Below are 16,502 nucleotides of genomic sequence, written 5' to 3'. Positions count from 1 at the left end.
TTTTCTTCCGTCTGGTTTAGTTTTCAGGCTGACAGACGGCATCTACACGTATGGTATGCACAGTGGTCTGGAGTGGCTAACTAAGCGGATTAACAGATGTCTCACCCCACATACTGTCATCTGATAAGGCACAAACATAAAAATCCACTCTTTCAGCAATTGTCATGTGTATGGTATGTGGCTGTTAGCCGTAGACGCCATTCTGTACCAACAGCCCTGTTGAGCGTATTCCTCCCAACGAAAATTCTGCCTTCTTTGGTCAGCATCTCCTAACCCTCCACCCCCAGCCTCTGGTGGCCATCTTTTACCCTCAGCTTTTGTGAGTTTGACTTTTTAGTGTTTGTAGGGCTGCCGCAATTACTTTCTGTTCTTGGCTTATTTCACTTAGCATAAAGCCCTCCAGGCTCTTCTGCTTTGTTGCAGATGGTAGGATTTCCTCTTTTTTTGATTGTTCGTTTAAGACTGAATGCAATTGCAGAATGCCCTGCTTTTTTTGCATGAATGGATACTTGGTTTGATTTCTTGGTTATTGTCGATTATGCTGTAGTGAACACAGGCACGCAGGTAGTTCTTTAACCTACTGGCCCAGTACTGAGTTACTCAGACCATATTGCATTTTTTTTTTCTTTTGAGAACTGTACATACTGTTCCCAACAACAGCCATAACTTGCGTTCTCCATGGGGGCAATGCGGCCAGGAGGGTTTCACTGAAGGAACAACACTTACTTGCCCATGAGAATGTTTGGGAGGCCCTTGGGTTAGAAGGGAGACGAATAGCAGATGATTCCAGAAGGTAAAGAGGTCAGGCCACTCAGTGTCCCAAGATTTCATCAGTTCTTTTTATGTATTTATTAGTTTTATTAGTTTTATTTATTTTGTGGTTTTATGAAAAGTCAGTGAAGGTATCAAAAACTTTTATCTTGAGGTAATTGTTAATTCTCATATATTCAGAAATAGTAGTGAGAGATCCAATGTGCCCTTTGCCTGCTCCCCCAAATCCCTAACCCTTCCTAGACCAGAGTGTGGCTTAACCAGGATGTGGATGTTGGTGCGGTCAGTGGGGCTCGTCCATCCCCGCCAGGATCCCTCCCCATTCCTGCTTCTTCCCATCCCTGCTGTCTAAACTCCTGGATGCTGTGGGACACACACACAATCTCACTCAGGCCTTGGGAGGCTGAGGCAGGAGCAGCCCAGGATTGAGGAGCCAGCTTAGACTACATAATGAGACTCTATCTCACTCAAATAAAGAATAGCAATCTTAGGGAAATTTATATAACTGTGCACAACTGTGGGGATCGGTGCTGTCCATCAAGTGTGAGTCTCTGAGAGTCAATTGTTTTCGAGGACAGTAGTCCTTGATGTAGACACACCTGTGTCATGCCGAAGGTCACCTGGGCTGTTCGGAGCTGTGGCCTGTTACCTGTTACCGTCAGAGATGTCATAAAGTTGCAGGCACTAGCTTCTATGTGAACATGTGACCACACATTTCCATTCCTTTGTGCTAAGTATCATTTGTATGACCTCTTTCCTCATACCTTTGAGGATAATCTTGCCTGTATCTGCAAACAGTTTTGCTGGGATTTTAATACCAGAATGTTAACTGTTGAATCTTGACTAATGACAAGACTTCTTTTTTTAATTAATTAATTAGTTAATTAATTAATTAATAATTAATTTATTATGTATACAATATTCTGTCTGTGTGTATGCCTGACGGCCAGAAGAGGGCGCAAGACCCCATTACAGATGGCTGTGAGCCACCATGTGGTTGCTGGGAATTGAACTCAGGACCTTTGGAAGAGCAGGCAATGCTCTTAACCTCTGAGCCATCTCTCCAGCCCCATGACAAGACTTCTGATCCATGAAAGTATCTATGTACCTCAGTCTGTTTTGGTCATCGGCCGTGTACAGTGTTCAGAGTTCCTGGCTTCTTTGCTTTACACTTAAATCTTTGTTTTGATGTTTATAAATAGTATTTATATTTCCATATCACTACGTTCATTATGAGTAAGTAGAAAAGCGCTTGATTTTTTTTATGTGTGTGCATGACTGTGTGCATGTATATGTGCTTGTATGTACATATGTACATGTGAATTGTATGGAGCAGGGGATTTCTACACATAAAGTGGTGCAATCCACCAACAGGACAGTTCCTTTTTCCTCTTCGTTCTGTATCCTTCTGTTTCTTCTGTTGTTGATGGGAAAAACTAATTCCGACATCATTTGTGGCTCATTCCCTTCTTTAGAAGCAAATATGAGATTTATATGAAAAAAGAAACACCTGCAACCTCATTGCTATGTTGTCTCTTGAGTCTCATGGTTCCTAACTGGTTTGCCTTCATTCGTTTGGTTCATATATGGGATTTAAAAAATTGATCTAGTGAGAACAGTGAGGGGGAGTATGCACATTTCATCTTCCTACAAATGGTGCCACTGTCTTGTCTTGGGAGAAAATCGGTGTAGCTATAGTGTTTGGCCTGATGTCTGTTATGATAGGTTGAATTGATGTGCCTGATGGAACACATCATAATCTCTTGTTCCTGTTGGGTAGCCTTAGAAGGAAAGAGGAACTCTGCTGAACTGATTAAGGATCTTGGTTTTGGTGGGAGTATCCTGAACTACCCAGTGCACCTGCTCAGATCTTACAGTCTCAGAAAAGGTTCAGGGACTCATTTAGAGAAGGTAGTAGTGCAGAGTATATACATGGCTGTACTTTGAAGGTGGAGGAAGGGGACGCATGTTAAGTAGCTTGGTAGTCATTGGACACAGATAAAAATGAGAAAAGAGATTCCCTCCTCAGAGCTTCCAGAAGGAACTAGTCCTGTCCACACTTTGGTGTTAGCTCACTGAAACTTTGATGCAGTTTGATGCCCAAACTGCAGAGCTATGTGGAAGTGAACTTTTGTGTTTGTTTGAAGCACTGTGTGTGTGGCCATCTACAGAAGCTCGTGCATCTTGGCGTAGTCAGGGAATACTGACGATAAGATGCTCAGGTTCCAGTGATAGAAGAGGTTATTCTGAACTTCTTGCGGTTGTCCTACTTTTTAGCAGCGGGGATGGGAGGGAGAGAGGAGGGTCGTGTGGTGCCAGTATTGCTCAAGGAGGATTGGGCTGCAGCCTGTACGAGATGAATCAGATAGATGGAGGTCAGCGTTGGGAAGGCTAAAAAGGAGCCTGCTGCAATCTGTCAGGCAGACAGGCTCACTCAGAGGCGAGATATGGGCTGAAGAGTTAGAGACGCGTAGCAGGAACATTTCAAGGGGAAAAAACTAGGCTTTGAAGATCGATTCTATGAAGGATGGAGAGTATGAAGTCAGCCATGACGTAAAATCGTGAATAATTAACAGGGCCATTAGGAGAGGAATGGGGGTGACAGCTGTTCCACAGTTTCTCCGTCTGTCACAAATGATGGAACAGGCAGGAGGGACTGCAGTTTTTTCCTTTTGGAACGGAAAAGCCAATCAGGGCCTTTTGAACTGTATCGGTTCTAAATCTATGTCTGCAGAAAAGCTGGTTAGTCATATCCTAATTTCCTTGAAAATTATAAAAGTCTATGTCCAGGTGGATGGCTGTGTCCTGATACGCACTTTGCTTTGTCACTGGCGGGGAAAGGTCTGTGACGGCACTGCTGAACATGGCCGATCAACCCTCACATCAGCAGTTCCGAGCCTCTTTGTTATGGTCTGATAGTTCTCTATTTAGAGATTTCCCTAGGATATAAAGAAAGCCGTGTTTGTTCAAAATACACATCAAGTGTTTTTCTTAAACTTGAAACCAAAAATACCATTCTTGAGCTATAAATATCACCACAGGCCCCAAATGTTTCTTCTCTTAAACTCCCTCTAGATTCATAAGATGACACCCAGATATTTCATTGTTGTTAGCCCACCCTGAATGCTGGCTTCTCAAAGACAGTCTTCAGCCTGTAGACGTGTGGAGTCAGGCTGTGTTTGTTAGACTCCTTTCTTACCCATGTCCCACTCTGCCCAAACTTCCTCCAGAGAACCCGCACAGAGCTGAAGACCTTGACACTGTGGGTCTACTGTGAATTAGCTTTAAAAAGTAACAATTTTGTGTTTGTAACCCCTTTCAGTTTTTTTTTTAAAGATCTGTTGTGTGTGCACGCATGCATGTGTATGTGTGTGCGCATGCTCATGCCTGCTTTTCTGTATATGCACCCAGTGCACGCAGGTGCCTGTGGAGACCAGAAGAAGGCATCAGTCAGATCCCCTGGAGCTGGAGTTGTGGGTGGTTGTGAGCCTCCTGATATAGGTGCTGGGAACTGAACCTGGGCCCTCTCTAAGAGTGGCCAGTGATCTTAACTGCTGGGCCGTCTCTCCAGTTCACCCCGCCCTGCTTCAACCCTTTCCAGTCTTAAATCTGTGGATTTCCAGACTCACCACCCTGCTTTCCGAGCATGGCTATTATGTGAGCTGTCATCAGAGATTCTTCTGCATTCTTGGGTAGTTGCAAGCCCCCACTTCAGGGTTCCTCGGCCATTGGAGTGCTTAAGGGTCATTTGCTAAACACTCATCCCTGCTGAGCAGACCTGGGGTGGCCTTTGAAAGTCTGCATTTCTAACACAATTCACTGGTGTGCCCCCATGCTGGTCCTTACCCCACATTCAGTTAACAGGGGACTTCAATTCACTTTTACTCTGGTCTGCCCTGTCTTAGTCAGTTCTGTGAAGAAACACCGGGGCAACTGTTGTAAGAGAAAGGACTTAGTTGGCACTTGCTTACACTTTCAAGGTTTAGCCCATTATCATCACGGTGGGCAGCACCGCAGCGCAAAGGCAGACAGGGTGCTGGAGAGGGAGCTGAGAGTTCTGCATCAGGATCCGCAGGCAGCAGGAAGATAGAGCCACTGGGCCTGGCTTGGGATTTTGGAAACCTCAAAGCCCACCTCTGGTGACACACTTCCTCCAACAAGGCCACTCCTTCTAATCTTTTCAAACAGAGCCACTTCCTGGTGACCAAGCATTCAAGTCTATGAGCCTATGGGAGCCATTCTCATCCAAACCACCACATACCACAACGATACACCACAGCTTTCGTTGGTGCTTAGAAAAGTGGGTGAATTAGTCTCACAGTCGGGTTCAGCTGGATGAGAAACTAAAGTAGTTTAACTACTTTTTGTTTTAGGGAATTTCTGAAAATACACACACACACACACACACACACACACACACACACACACACAAGCTCAAAAAAATGGATTAGGTTTCTAATCAAATGACCAAATGATGGATTTGGATGGACACTGAGGTTAACGTTGGTTCACCCTGGTCAGCAGTGTCCCAGATTGAAGGAATGATCACACGGAAGAGCCGGGATAATGGAATACGTTTTTGGCTCCCCATAAGGCGGTGAGGGAGAGTGTGCAAGCCTCAAGGAAAAGCAGCTTCTCTGTGTATCCTTATTCAAACCCAGAAATACTTAGAACGGTGCAACTGACCTGATCTGCACTAACAGCAGGTTATGTACAAAGAGGCATCCAAACCAATTTCACATTGGCTCACATGGAAGCCGAGTTATTTAGTTATTTTCTCATATCCCGCATCGTTCCAGCCCAGATCCGACTAATTTGGGCCAGGATGTGGCCAAAATCAATTACCCCAGTCCTGGCTACATCTCTCTGGGAGGCTGCATTCAAATCAAGACACATCTTTGCCTGTTGCTTCTAAGAACGTATTAGTGAAGGGCCAGTCGTTTCTTGCTCTTGGAAAATGTGCTGCAGGGTTGGGAGATTGGCTTCCAGCAGATGTGTCAGCTCTACGAGAACTGAGTTTTCAATGCTAAATACTTTAAAATACATGTTTTACTTCTTTTGTTTGAGACGAGGCTTTTAAGGGGCGACAGACACCACTATAAAAGTGAGCACCGTGTGCGTCGTCTATGGGAAGGCATCTGCGTGAAACGCCGCTTCCTTTTGCTCAAGAGGCAATTGCGTACATCATTGCTTAGCAACACTCGGTTCAGCGCTGACACCTTATTCATCTTTAATATTCAGGTTCAGATCAAGTCTTTCCAGAGACAGGGTAGGCTGAGTCTTTTAAAGCAAGCAAGTGGAAGCTGTCATTTGCGATTTTCATCCTGGGGCTGCCAGCACCGTCCGAGTTTTCATTTTATCCCTGCTGTTTGAATCGGACATTTCTTTTCATTTTAGCTTCTTTTAGGTCCTATTTCATATTGTTTTCTTTTAAATCTCAGAAAAACACTATCATAATCTCTGTCCGTGGGGCATCACATTCAAATATCTTAGCCCAGCTCCTGAGACCCATCACGAACAAGAGTCCTTCCCTACATCCTCTGCTGCAGGCAAATTCACCAGCCCTGTGTTCTCTGCCTTGCCATTTCCTCAGCTTGTGCTTGCCTTGGGGTCCGGGATGGGGGTCAGAGGATAATCTTGTCTGGGTGAGTCCCACTTGTCTTTCCAGATGGGGCCTTGCTTTGCTTAAGGACAGGGATGTGTTCTGAGAAATGCGTCTTTAGGCTGTTCTGGCCACTGGCTGATATACTTTGCAAACATGGATGGTATAGGTTGGCCAGTCACCAACAGGGAGGTGCATGCAACTGCTACATTATAACATAGCATTGTGCTTTATGGTAGACTTCCTTTTTCATAAGGACAGGCAGAGGTTGAAGGAGGGAGGGGGAGAAGTGTGTACGTGTGTATGTCTATGCTGGTGCATGTGCACACAGACACTTGACCTCTGGACCCATGGGGGATGGCCAACTGCAGATAGGGCTGGGCCCCTTTGCCTTGGGTTTTGCCTGAGTCTGGGCCACTGGCCCTCAGTATGCTGGATTTTAGTTGTTTACTTTCCCCATCTTAAGAAACTTCTTGAGGAACAAGGATATTCTGTCTCTTTCCTTAAATTCTATCTTTTCTCTGTGCTTCACGTATGTGAACTTGTCAGCATTGGTGGAAAAGGCAGAGCCCCTTCCTTGCAGTAACAGTTGAGTGCTCTGGTATGAATTCATCAGCCGTCTTCTGACCTATTATTCTTTCTCTGTCAAGGACGCTGCTACTTTCCCACTGTTCAAAGCCCAGAAGAAGAGTCACGCATCCCATTAGGGCTGTGATAGACAGACGGAGGTGTGAAATAGAGAGGCCGAGGGGCTTCAAAAGTGAAGGCAAGACGCCTTGAAGATATAAAAATATAAGAGGCTGGGCTACGATTTTCTAAACATTTGCACAAAGCAAAGAAATATTGCGGTTGTTTTGAATCTGTGCTTTTACAGCTGGTATAGAAAATGAACTCTGACTCGGTGGTGTCTAACGTCATACAGTTTATATAGCCTAGGTTTAGAAAATACAGCTTGAGAACTAGCTTCCAAAAGCAGCTCCTACCTCAATAGAAGACAGGGGCAGCCTGACTTATTAGTAAACTGGGGTGGATAGATTTCTGAACCGTGGTTCGCATTTTTAAAAAATCCCATTAATTTTTTAAAAAATATTTAGTTTCTTTAGACACATAATGGTATATTCTATGATTCTATCACTTCTCTAGTCTAATTGTTAGATACTTGGTTGATATCTTTCTTGTTAAGATATCATTAGCATGGAGATGATGATTACAGTTTTATTTTATTATTTATTTCTCTCATTTTTACAGGAAACAGGCATCGTTGTGGGTCCAAGGAGACATTTTCCGATCCAAACTGAAAAATAGGCCCTCCAGTGAAGGAAGTATTAATAAAATTATTTCTAGCTTGGATGATATGTCTATTGGTGGAAACTTATCTAAATTACAAAACGTGGAAAGGTTTGGAGAGGTGAGTTTTCCCCGGGAGAAGCCTGCCTCTTTAGCACCAGCTTTCTTCATGGTTCCCCACTGAACATGCAGCATGCAGTTCTACCTTTTCTTTCATTTTTAAACATTTCTTTTTTTATTTGTGTGTGTGTGTGTGTGTGTGTGTGTGTGTGTGTGTGCGCGCATTCTACATATGTAGTGGTCAGAGGATAACTTTTGGGAATTCGTTCTCACCTTTTACCGTGTGGGTACTGGGGATCAAGTTGAAATTGTCATCAGGCTTGGTGGCAAGCGTCTTTGCCTGCTAAGCCCTATCACCAGCCCAGAGACTTTATCTGAGTTCCTGAGAGGGCTGCATTTCTAAGCATGGGGTCATTGGCCTCTCGAGTACAAAGCAGAACACAGAAACCAGTTTTCTTTGGAAAGGAAGACATAATTTAAGGGGAGCAATTATAAAGAGAGTGATTCTGATGTAAGGGATATTTATAGAAAGGCAACAGAAAAGTAAAGTTTCCGTTTGAAAACAGAAATAGATCCCGAGAAGAGAGTTTGACGCGGCATTTGCCGAAGCCGTGCCTAGCACAAGTGGTACTCTGAAAGCCTCCGATTCCTTCTGATTTCTAAAGAGTCAGAGGGAAAGCAGGGTTAGGACAACTTGTTTTACCCAGCCTCTCCTTTAAACAAACCACTTTAAAGAGTCGTTCTTTAGCGGCTGATCTCATCTGTACTACACCCAGTGAATTAAGCAATATCTCTGTGTAGTAAGGAAATTGTGTTTCGGAGATGTGTTTTAAGGCATGATTCGCTCTGTGTCTGTCTGGTTCCAAACTCATGGGTTTTCTTTCTTTCTTTCTATTATTCCCTACTACCTCTGAAGTAGCAGGAAGTGACTTACAAAGAACTTGGAGCCTGAGCATTTTGGGAGCTGGAAGCAACTGTACTAGTATAATGTGTTCTAATTCTTTTCTGTGGAAAAGAAATGAGAGGTCCAAAACTATGATTTGCCCAAGGGTCTTGAGTTACTGAGTAATGGGATCACTTTCACAACTGGGTATTCAATTCTTAGTTTATCTTCCTCTTCCTCCCCCAGTTCTCCCAAGAAAGGGTTTATAGCCTAGGCTAACCTGGAACTCAGGGTGGTCCACCTGCCTCAGCCTCCCAAATCTGGGATTATGAGCACAGGTCATCAGACCTGATCCTACTTTCGCTCTTCAAGTAACATTGTGCCTGAGGTAAAGCCGAGAATTTGGATTATATTTTTATATTCCTCAAGAGGCAAAAGAAATGGAACTGGCTGGGGATATGTTTGTTGCCTTGTGGGTGTGAGAACTGAAACTTTAGATTCTCAGAAGTCACGGAATAGCTGGGTAAGTGTGGTAGCCACCTTTAATTTCCAAACTGGGGAGGCAATGGCAGGGGATGCCCAGGACAAACTGACTGGATAAACTAGGCAGTGTCAGCAGCATAATTCACTAAGTCAAGTGGAGAGTCGTCAAGGAAGATAGCTGATGGCAACTTTGGACAATTACGTACATGTATATGTATACACGTGTGACCATGTGCATACATGGCGCATGCACACACACACACACACACACACACACACACACACACACGCGCGCGCGCGCGCACTAAATGTAGTTTCCAGGCCCTCAGCTGGATGCCCATAAAGCCAGACCAAGGCCCTAAGGAAACTTAGCCTTCAAGAACCTACATGGTAGGAGTGCATAGCTGTCTCAAACCAATGCTTGGCATCCCCTAAAGGCTTCTCTTAGACAGTAAGCCATCCAGACTTAGTGAGGGGAAAAGGAGCTTCATTCTAGTACTTAGGATAGGGACTGGGATAGGAACTGGTTTAAAATCTTGTGTTTGTCTCCTAGAACAGCCACAGATGGATGGAGTGGCTGAGTTTACTGTTGAGTCATCCGTCCTGACGAACTGTAAATCTTAGCCAAGGTCTTGATATTCAGAGCCTTTGTTGACTTTTTCTTGCCTCTGCTGCAGTCTGGACTATGAGAAGCAAATGAAGGATCTGAGCTAAATTTTAATGAGCTAAGATCACTAAACAAGAACACCTTTTCTTTCCTGTTCTGACTTCTGAAAAGATGAGTGTAACATTGTGTCTGAGGAACACAACTGCCTTTCACCAACAAATGCTCTTTAAATTACTATCTCGCCCAGTGGTTCACAACCTTTCTAGTGCTGCAACCCTTTAATACAGTTCCTCATGTTGTACTGACCCCCAATCATAAAACTATTCTCGTTGCTACTTTGTAACTGTAATATTGCTACTGTTATGAATTGTAACGTAAATATCTGTGTCTTGGTCATAGGAGATCCCCGTGAAAGGGTCATTTAACCAACCAAAGGGGTTGTGACCCACAGGTTGAGAACCACTGATCTAGCAGACAGTTTCATTTCCATCCATTTTTTTACATTCCTGTTTGTTCAACTCAGGATTAATTGTCCTTTACCATGGGAGGCTCAAAGGATGCAGTGTGATTGAGATTTCAAGTATGTCAGCTTGGAAGTATAAGCATATATTTAGATGTTTCTCCCCCAGCTTAGTTTGTTCAAGCTCACACAACAAAATACCGGAAACGGTGTAGCATATGAGCAATTTCTTTCAAGGCATTCTGGAGGCTGAGAGGTCCAAGGTCAAGCGAGGCCTTGGCCGAATCCCTGATGGGGGCCTATCTTCTGGTCATAGATGGTACATTCTCCTTGTCCTCATAGGACGAAGGGGCGAGGCGGTGTTCTGGGACCTTCTCCGCTCCTGAGGACTGCCTCATGATCTAACCATTCTCCTGAGACCCCCACCCTCCCATCACTGTGGGTTAGAATCTCAACATAAACTTTGGGGCAACACAAATCTGTAAATTTTGATGGGGCTCATCAGTAGTTATTTTCATCTTAGGCATTCATAAGTGCTATTGTTCTTACTACTAGAATAAAGAAATGAAAAACAAAGAGCCCTCCGGTGCCAGAGTACAATGGGAGATTAGCTACTGACTTCCCTGTTGGGACCAAGTATCTGGCAAGGGACACTTTAGGGAGGATGGGCTATTTTGGCTCACGGTTCGAGGAGACAGGGAAGGCGCGGCGTCAGGTGTTTCCGTGGCAGTGAGAGCATTTGGCAGCTGTTCATGCCACAGCCAGCAGGAAGCAGAGAAACCAGGCCTGGAAGCTGGGAATGGCTCTAAAGCTCAAATCCCACCTTCCGCCATCCCCCTGGGAGACCTTCTTCCTCTAACCAGGCCCCACCTCCTGAAAGCTGCACATCCTCCAAGACTCCAGTAGGGGACCAAGTCTCCAAACACAGAAGCCTGCTTATTGCATCCGCACTGTGACAGACAGTGTGGCCTTGCAGAATGACTTCCATGTGGCTTTTGGGCCACGCCATACCTAGCTGATGCCTTTTCTAGATTTGTTTGTCTAGTTCTAGCCATGGGACATTGTGCAAAGAGGGGGAATTCAATGGGCCCAACAGAGTTGGTGATGTGTTTACTGTGTTGTGAATTTCAAGCAGAAAAATAAGAACGCTGTAAGGATTTTAGTGTGGTTCACGTTCCTTGCTGGTGTGTGAAGGAGGGGTCCATGGTGGTTCTGGATTTATTTACTTGGTATGTAAAGCACAAAAGGCTACATTCCCCTACACGTGACCATTATAAAAATAAAAGGTTGAAAGCAGAGGATCTCAATTGCATTTGGTCCTGTGGATCTACGGCAGTGTTCCTGTAATTGGTCATTAAGAAGCACTGTGACAACCGAGTCTGCCAGAATAAAGGAAAACCATGGCTAGAAAGGCTGAGGCTTTCTGGTAAATTTCTCAGCACACTCGAAGTCGTTAGGAATCTTTCAGCACAAAGTGGTGCCCTTGTGGAACTTGGATTTCCTGGCTGTGAATTACACTCAACACCCATGTTGGGGCAGCTTATTTCCCCCTCCTTTCCCTCCCCCCCCCCCCGCCAGGCTCCTGCTGAGCTGTGAGCTTTTCTCCCATGCTGAGGTTTTAAAACCCATTCTCATTACATTCTGCTTCCTGGGCTGCAAAGTCTTAGTAAATGTTACTTGAACAAAGAGAGCTTAGCATCTCAGATTCAAGGATAAAAGAGAACAGACATAAAATTGACACTTGCCCAATTGGTACAAGGATATTACATTGTTGAAACACAAAATAATGCCAAAATAAGGATTCTCTCTGATATTCAGGGGCCTAAGAAGCCATTGTGAATTGGGATTCTAGAAAAAATGTGGCCAGGAGGAGGACTGTGAAGACCTCTAATACAAATACTAGAGTTAAACCAGGAATTTAGTGGTTACACCCACCCAGGTAGCACCCACTGTGTGCGGAGAACCCTTTAAGCCCCTTACATGGATTAATCACGTGACCATACAGCACAGCCACCGGAAGGAACTATGACTCTTTGAGAAAGGCATAGCAGAGGCAGAAAAAGGCAGACCCCTTGCCCAATGTAACACACAGAATTTACTGAATTGTCCTTTGAACATAGGCACACTGGTTCACAGACTGTGTTTCTTCAAGCGCCCCTGGTGTGGGTTTAACACCTTACACATGTGACTTAGAACAAGACCTTGGCCAGCTCCTCCTCTGAAACTCCTCTCAGAGTCACAGTAAGTTCAGTCTTTCATTTGGCGACTCCAGGGCTGTGGTCCAGCCTCCGCCTACCAACCAGTAGATGCCCTTGACTTAGAGAGATGTTCATTCTCTGCAGGTGCTGATAATGTGCAGCCAGCATCATATGACTTCATGATTGACCGGATAGGAAAGTAGTGCTACATCTTTGAGAATTGCATCTTAAAGCTATTGCATTTTATTAAGTCTATCAAGTGCTTTCAAACTGGGTGCATCTTAGGAAATTCCATAAGTGCAGCACATCTCCAAGGCCTTACTTCGAAGTCCCTTGCTTCCACTTTCAGGATGGAAAAGCTGTGTCTGTTCTATCTGAATGCCACCATGATCCACCAGAGGCTATCGGGAGGGTAGTGGTAGCACCCAGGTTGAAACTTTGGGGTGCCTCTTCTGGCTTTAGTTTAGAAGGTGTTGCTGAGGTCCACAGAAGACTGGAATAAAGGGCCAGGGAGTTGGGGATGGGGAAGTGGTCCAGTTTTCAAAGGTCCTGGGCAGTGCAGCGAGGACAGATTGGTGAGATCTAACAAACCCAAGCTAAGTTGCCTTCCTTTCCTCTCCTCCTTTCCCCTCCCTCTGTCCTATCTTTACCTCTTGTGGTGTTGGGATGGGACCCAGAGCCCTGCACATTCTAGTCAAGTGTTCAGGCTCTGCCACAGAACCACACCTCCAACTCCTGAAGCCTAATCTCCCTTCTGATCTCAGCCGTGACCATCTGTTTAGCTCTGTATCTCGGGAGGCAGGAAATCTGTTTCTTGTTTGTTTTGTTTAGTTTTGGAGTTTTGAAGATTGTATAACTCAAGGCAACTATGTTTTGACTAACATTATATAAGTTTGTGTTAAGAATCTGAGAGCACAGAGGACCATAGTAGCACAGGCCTCTAAGCCCAGCACTTGGCAGGGAAAAGGAAGAAAGCAGAGGCTTGGGAGCTTGAGGGCAGCCTTGTCTAGGTAGTGATTTTGAGGCCATTCTGCACTGCATAAATCCCTGCCTCAAAAAAACCAAACCAAACACAAACAGGCAGAAAATGTGTTCATTTGCTTACTGGTGGTTTTGTGATTATATCTCTGTACTTCTTAGTGCCTCAAATGCCCTTAAATCTGTACTTAAATAACGGCATGTTCTATCCTTGCGTAGGTTTCTTTAGACCTATCCTGAATGTCTAGATCTTTCTTTACTTTGTCTTCTCCTTCCTCACGTCCTGACGTCTAAGCAGTTTGCTGTATTCTGGTCTAAGCCATCTTCTATCGTCAGACTATTAGAGAAGCCACTTAACTGTCCGCCTCATTCCTCATCCTTTCCTTCCCCAATTCATTCTCCAGCCATGGAGAATGCAGCTTGAAGGAAATGCTTGCAACATATTCAAATACATTTCTAAGCATATACAGAACTCTGAATGATTGAACTGTATACAAATAAAAATTACGAGGACTTCATGGTTCCTAAACACAAGAGGTATCTACATTCCTAGAAGTGAAACGTGAATTTACATATCAGGATACTATCTATATCTATCAAATATTAAAGAGGTACTCTCAAGCTTTGCTAGGTGAAGTTTGGAGGGTAATATTTTACCATTTCGAAGATAGCTTTAAAATGAGCTTAGTAATCCCGCTTCGTGAACTTTCCCCTCACAGTGCTAGGGCAGCGTTAGACAGTTGTCTGCATCTCGGATGTGTTTGTTAGAGGTGTGTACCAGGGCTGAAAGGCAGAGAACAGCCTGACCTGAAGTGTTCGTTAAAGAAGCAATTTGGTATGTCTAGACAACAGGACTTTATGGGGCTATAAAATGGCAACGCAAGGTTCTTTTTCATCTGTCCTGGAACAGCATAATAAACATGCATTTTTAATGAAGAAATCACTTGCGAAGCTGCCTGTGCAATACAACCTGTTTTGTTAGGCAGAAAAATGTCAGGGTAATGGGTGAGAGCATAGCACAGGAAAATTCTGGAGAACTGTGCCAATTTTTTTTTTTGCTTTTGATAGTAAATCTGTAGATGATTTAACATTCCCAGTTTATCTGTATATATGCATATGTATCATAAATATACTACATATAATCTGTTGTCTGTCATCTATCACATCTATCAAACTGTCATCTATGTCTGTCTATATGTATCTCAAACTATCATCTATGTATGTTTGTATGCATGTATGTATGTATTCATGCATGCATGCATGCATGTATGTATGTATGTGTGTGTGTGTGTGTGTGTGTGTGTTTGTATGTGTCTTTCTGTCTGTCTGTCTTAGTGACTTTTCTGTTGCTGTGGTAAAGCACCATGACCATGGCAGCTTATAGAGGGAAGAGTTTGTTGAGGCTTAAGCTCCAGAGGGTGGGGAGCATAGTGGCAGGCAGGCTGGCACAGTTCTGGAACAGTAGCTGAGAGCGTGTATCCTTAAGACAACAACCATGAGACCGAGAGAGGGCTGACCCAGAAACTTCCAAGCCCGCCCCCTCTTCCAATAAGGCCACACCTGCTAATCCTTTCAAAACAGTTTCACCACTGGGGACCCAAATGCCTGAGGCTGTAGGGCCGTTCTCATTCAAACCACCACATTCTGCTCCCTGGCTCCCACAAGCTTGTAGCATAGTGGAAAATATATGTAGTTCACCTTCAAAAGTCCCCATAGTCTTTTAGTTCCAAAACTGTTTAAAAGTCCAAAGTCCCTTCTGAGACTCAAGACAATCTCTTAACTGTATAATCAAAAGCCAAACTATATGCTTCCAATATACTCTGGTACAGACTATGCACCACTATTCTGAAAGGGAGGAATGGGGGCTTGGTGAGGAAATACTGGGCCAAAGCATGATTGAAGCACTGCAAAGTAAATTCCAAATCCTGTAGCTCAGTGTCCAGTGTCAAAGGACTTCAGTGGCTCCACCCTCTCGCCGTGCTGACCTCCGTGCTCCTCTTCGTCATCCTTCTAAGAGAAGACCCAATCTTCTCCTCCAGGGAGTGTGAGCTGGGACAATATATGTATTGCTCTCTTCTTTAGGAGTGAGACTTCAGTAAGGTAAAGGAATAAAGTAAAAACAACATATCAAATGCATATAGTTAGGTGGGTGACAGTTTGTTATAGTATTATTTTATTTTCTTGAAATCTGTTATAGTTTGGGTCAGGCCTCAGCACAGAAGGCTGAGGCAGGAGCCTGAGCTAGTGAGACCCTGTCTCAAAAAAACAAAAGACAAAACCAAAGAACAACAACAACAAAAAATTTAGCATTTTAAAATTTGCCACTTAGTGAAGAAAAAAAAAACCATATGTAATTATTCTTTTAAATATCCTGTTCATTTTATTTAGCTGTATATCTTTTAAAATTAAGTTTTATTTTCAGGTATTATATAAACATGACTTAAAACATGAAAATAAAATACTAGAAGAAAAATATCCTATTTCCCTTTTCCCCAGACCTCTAAGTAGACCATAATGCCAGTTTCACTGTTAATTTTCTAAATATGAAAGTTTATTAAAAATTTTAAATTTTTAGTTTTTTTTTTAAAAAAATTTAAAATAAAAAGTCTTTCTTCCACCTCCTGGTTGTGGTAGATGGGAGCTCCCCTCAGGGCTCCCCTCAGGGCTCCTTTTGAGTTACCACAGAGAAATGCTAGCCAGCCACCTCTTCTTTTCACACCGAGGAACTGCAGCAGGAAATATACTTCCCTGGTTGAGAGTTGTTGGCCCTTTAACTCCCAAGAGTCCCTGAGTGCTTCTTGGAAGGTGAACTCATACAGAAAGTGACTGTGTAGATGTCTTCAGCTATTTTACCTTGCATGCTTGTATGTCTGTTATGGATTTTGCAACAGTGGCTCCTGTACTATCTGGAAACATTTGTGATGTTTTTGTAGATCGAGGTGTGCCAGGCTGTCTTCCAAAACCCAAGGTGTTCACAAGAGAGTTTCCGCGTTTGAGCCATTGTCCTAGACATTGTTAGACACTCCAGTATCCAGCCCCATGCTCCTTTGATTTGGAATTTGAGCCATATATTTAGACGTTGAGTGTTCTGTAGTGTGTGCTTACTGCTGAATTCCTAACACATTTAAATGGCTTAATCTACAGAAAGACCATTTCCATGTTATCTGTAACCG

General features: G+C 43.8%; 1 protein-coding gene across 3 annotated transcripts in view; it reads left to right on the top strand.

Moving 5' to 3' along the window:
* The window catches only part of Cdc14a (cell division cycle 14A), a 145,756-nt gene that overhangs the window by 104,683 nt on the left and 24,571 nt on the right, over positions 1-16,502 (top strand). For all 3 annotated transcript variants that reach the window (XM_038311184.1, XM_038311183.1, XM_038311185.1), the window contains one exon: positions 7,622-7,781. In XM_038311184.1, coding sequence (XP_038167112.1) covers positions 7,622-7,781 — 160 coding nt within the window. The remainder of the gene's footprint in view (positions 1-7,621; positions 7,782-16,502) is intronic.

Source organism: Arvicola amphibius, chromosome 14 (assembly GCF_903992535.2).
Source record: "Arvicola amphibius chromosome 14, mArvAmp1.2, whole genome shotgun sequence".
In the NCBI taxonomy this organism is placed as follows: domain Eukaryota; kingdom Metazoa; phylum Chordata; class Mammalia; order Rodentia; family Cricetidae; genus Arvicola; species Arvicola amphibius.
The sequence above is the reverse complement of the archived record's forward strand: the minus strand, read 5'-3'. Positions and strand labels throughout refer to the sequence as shown.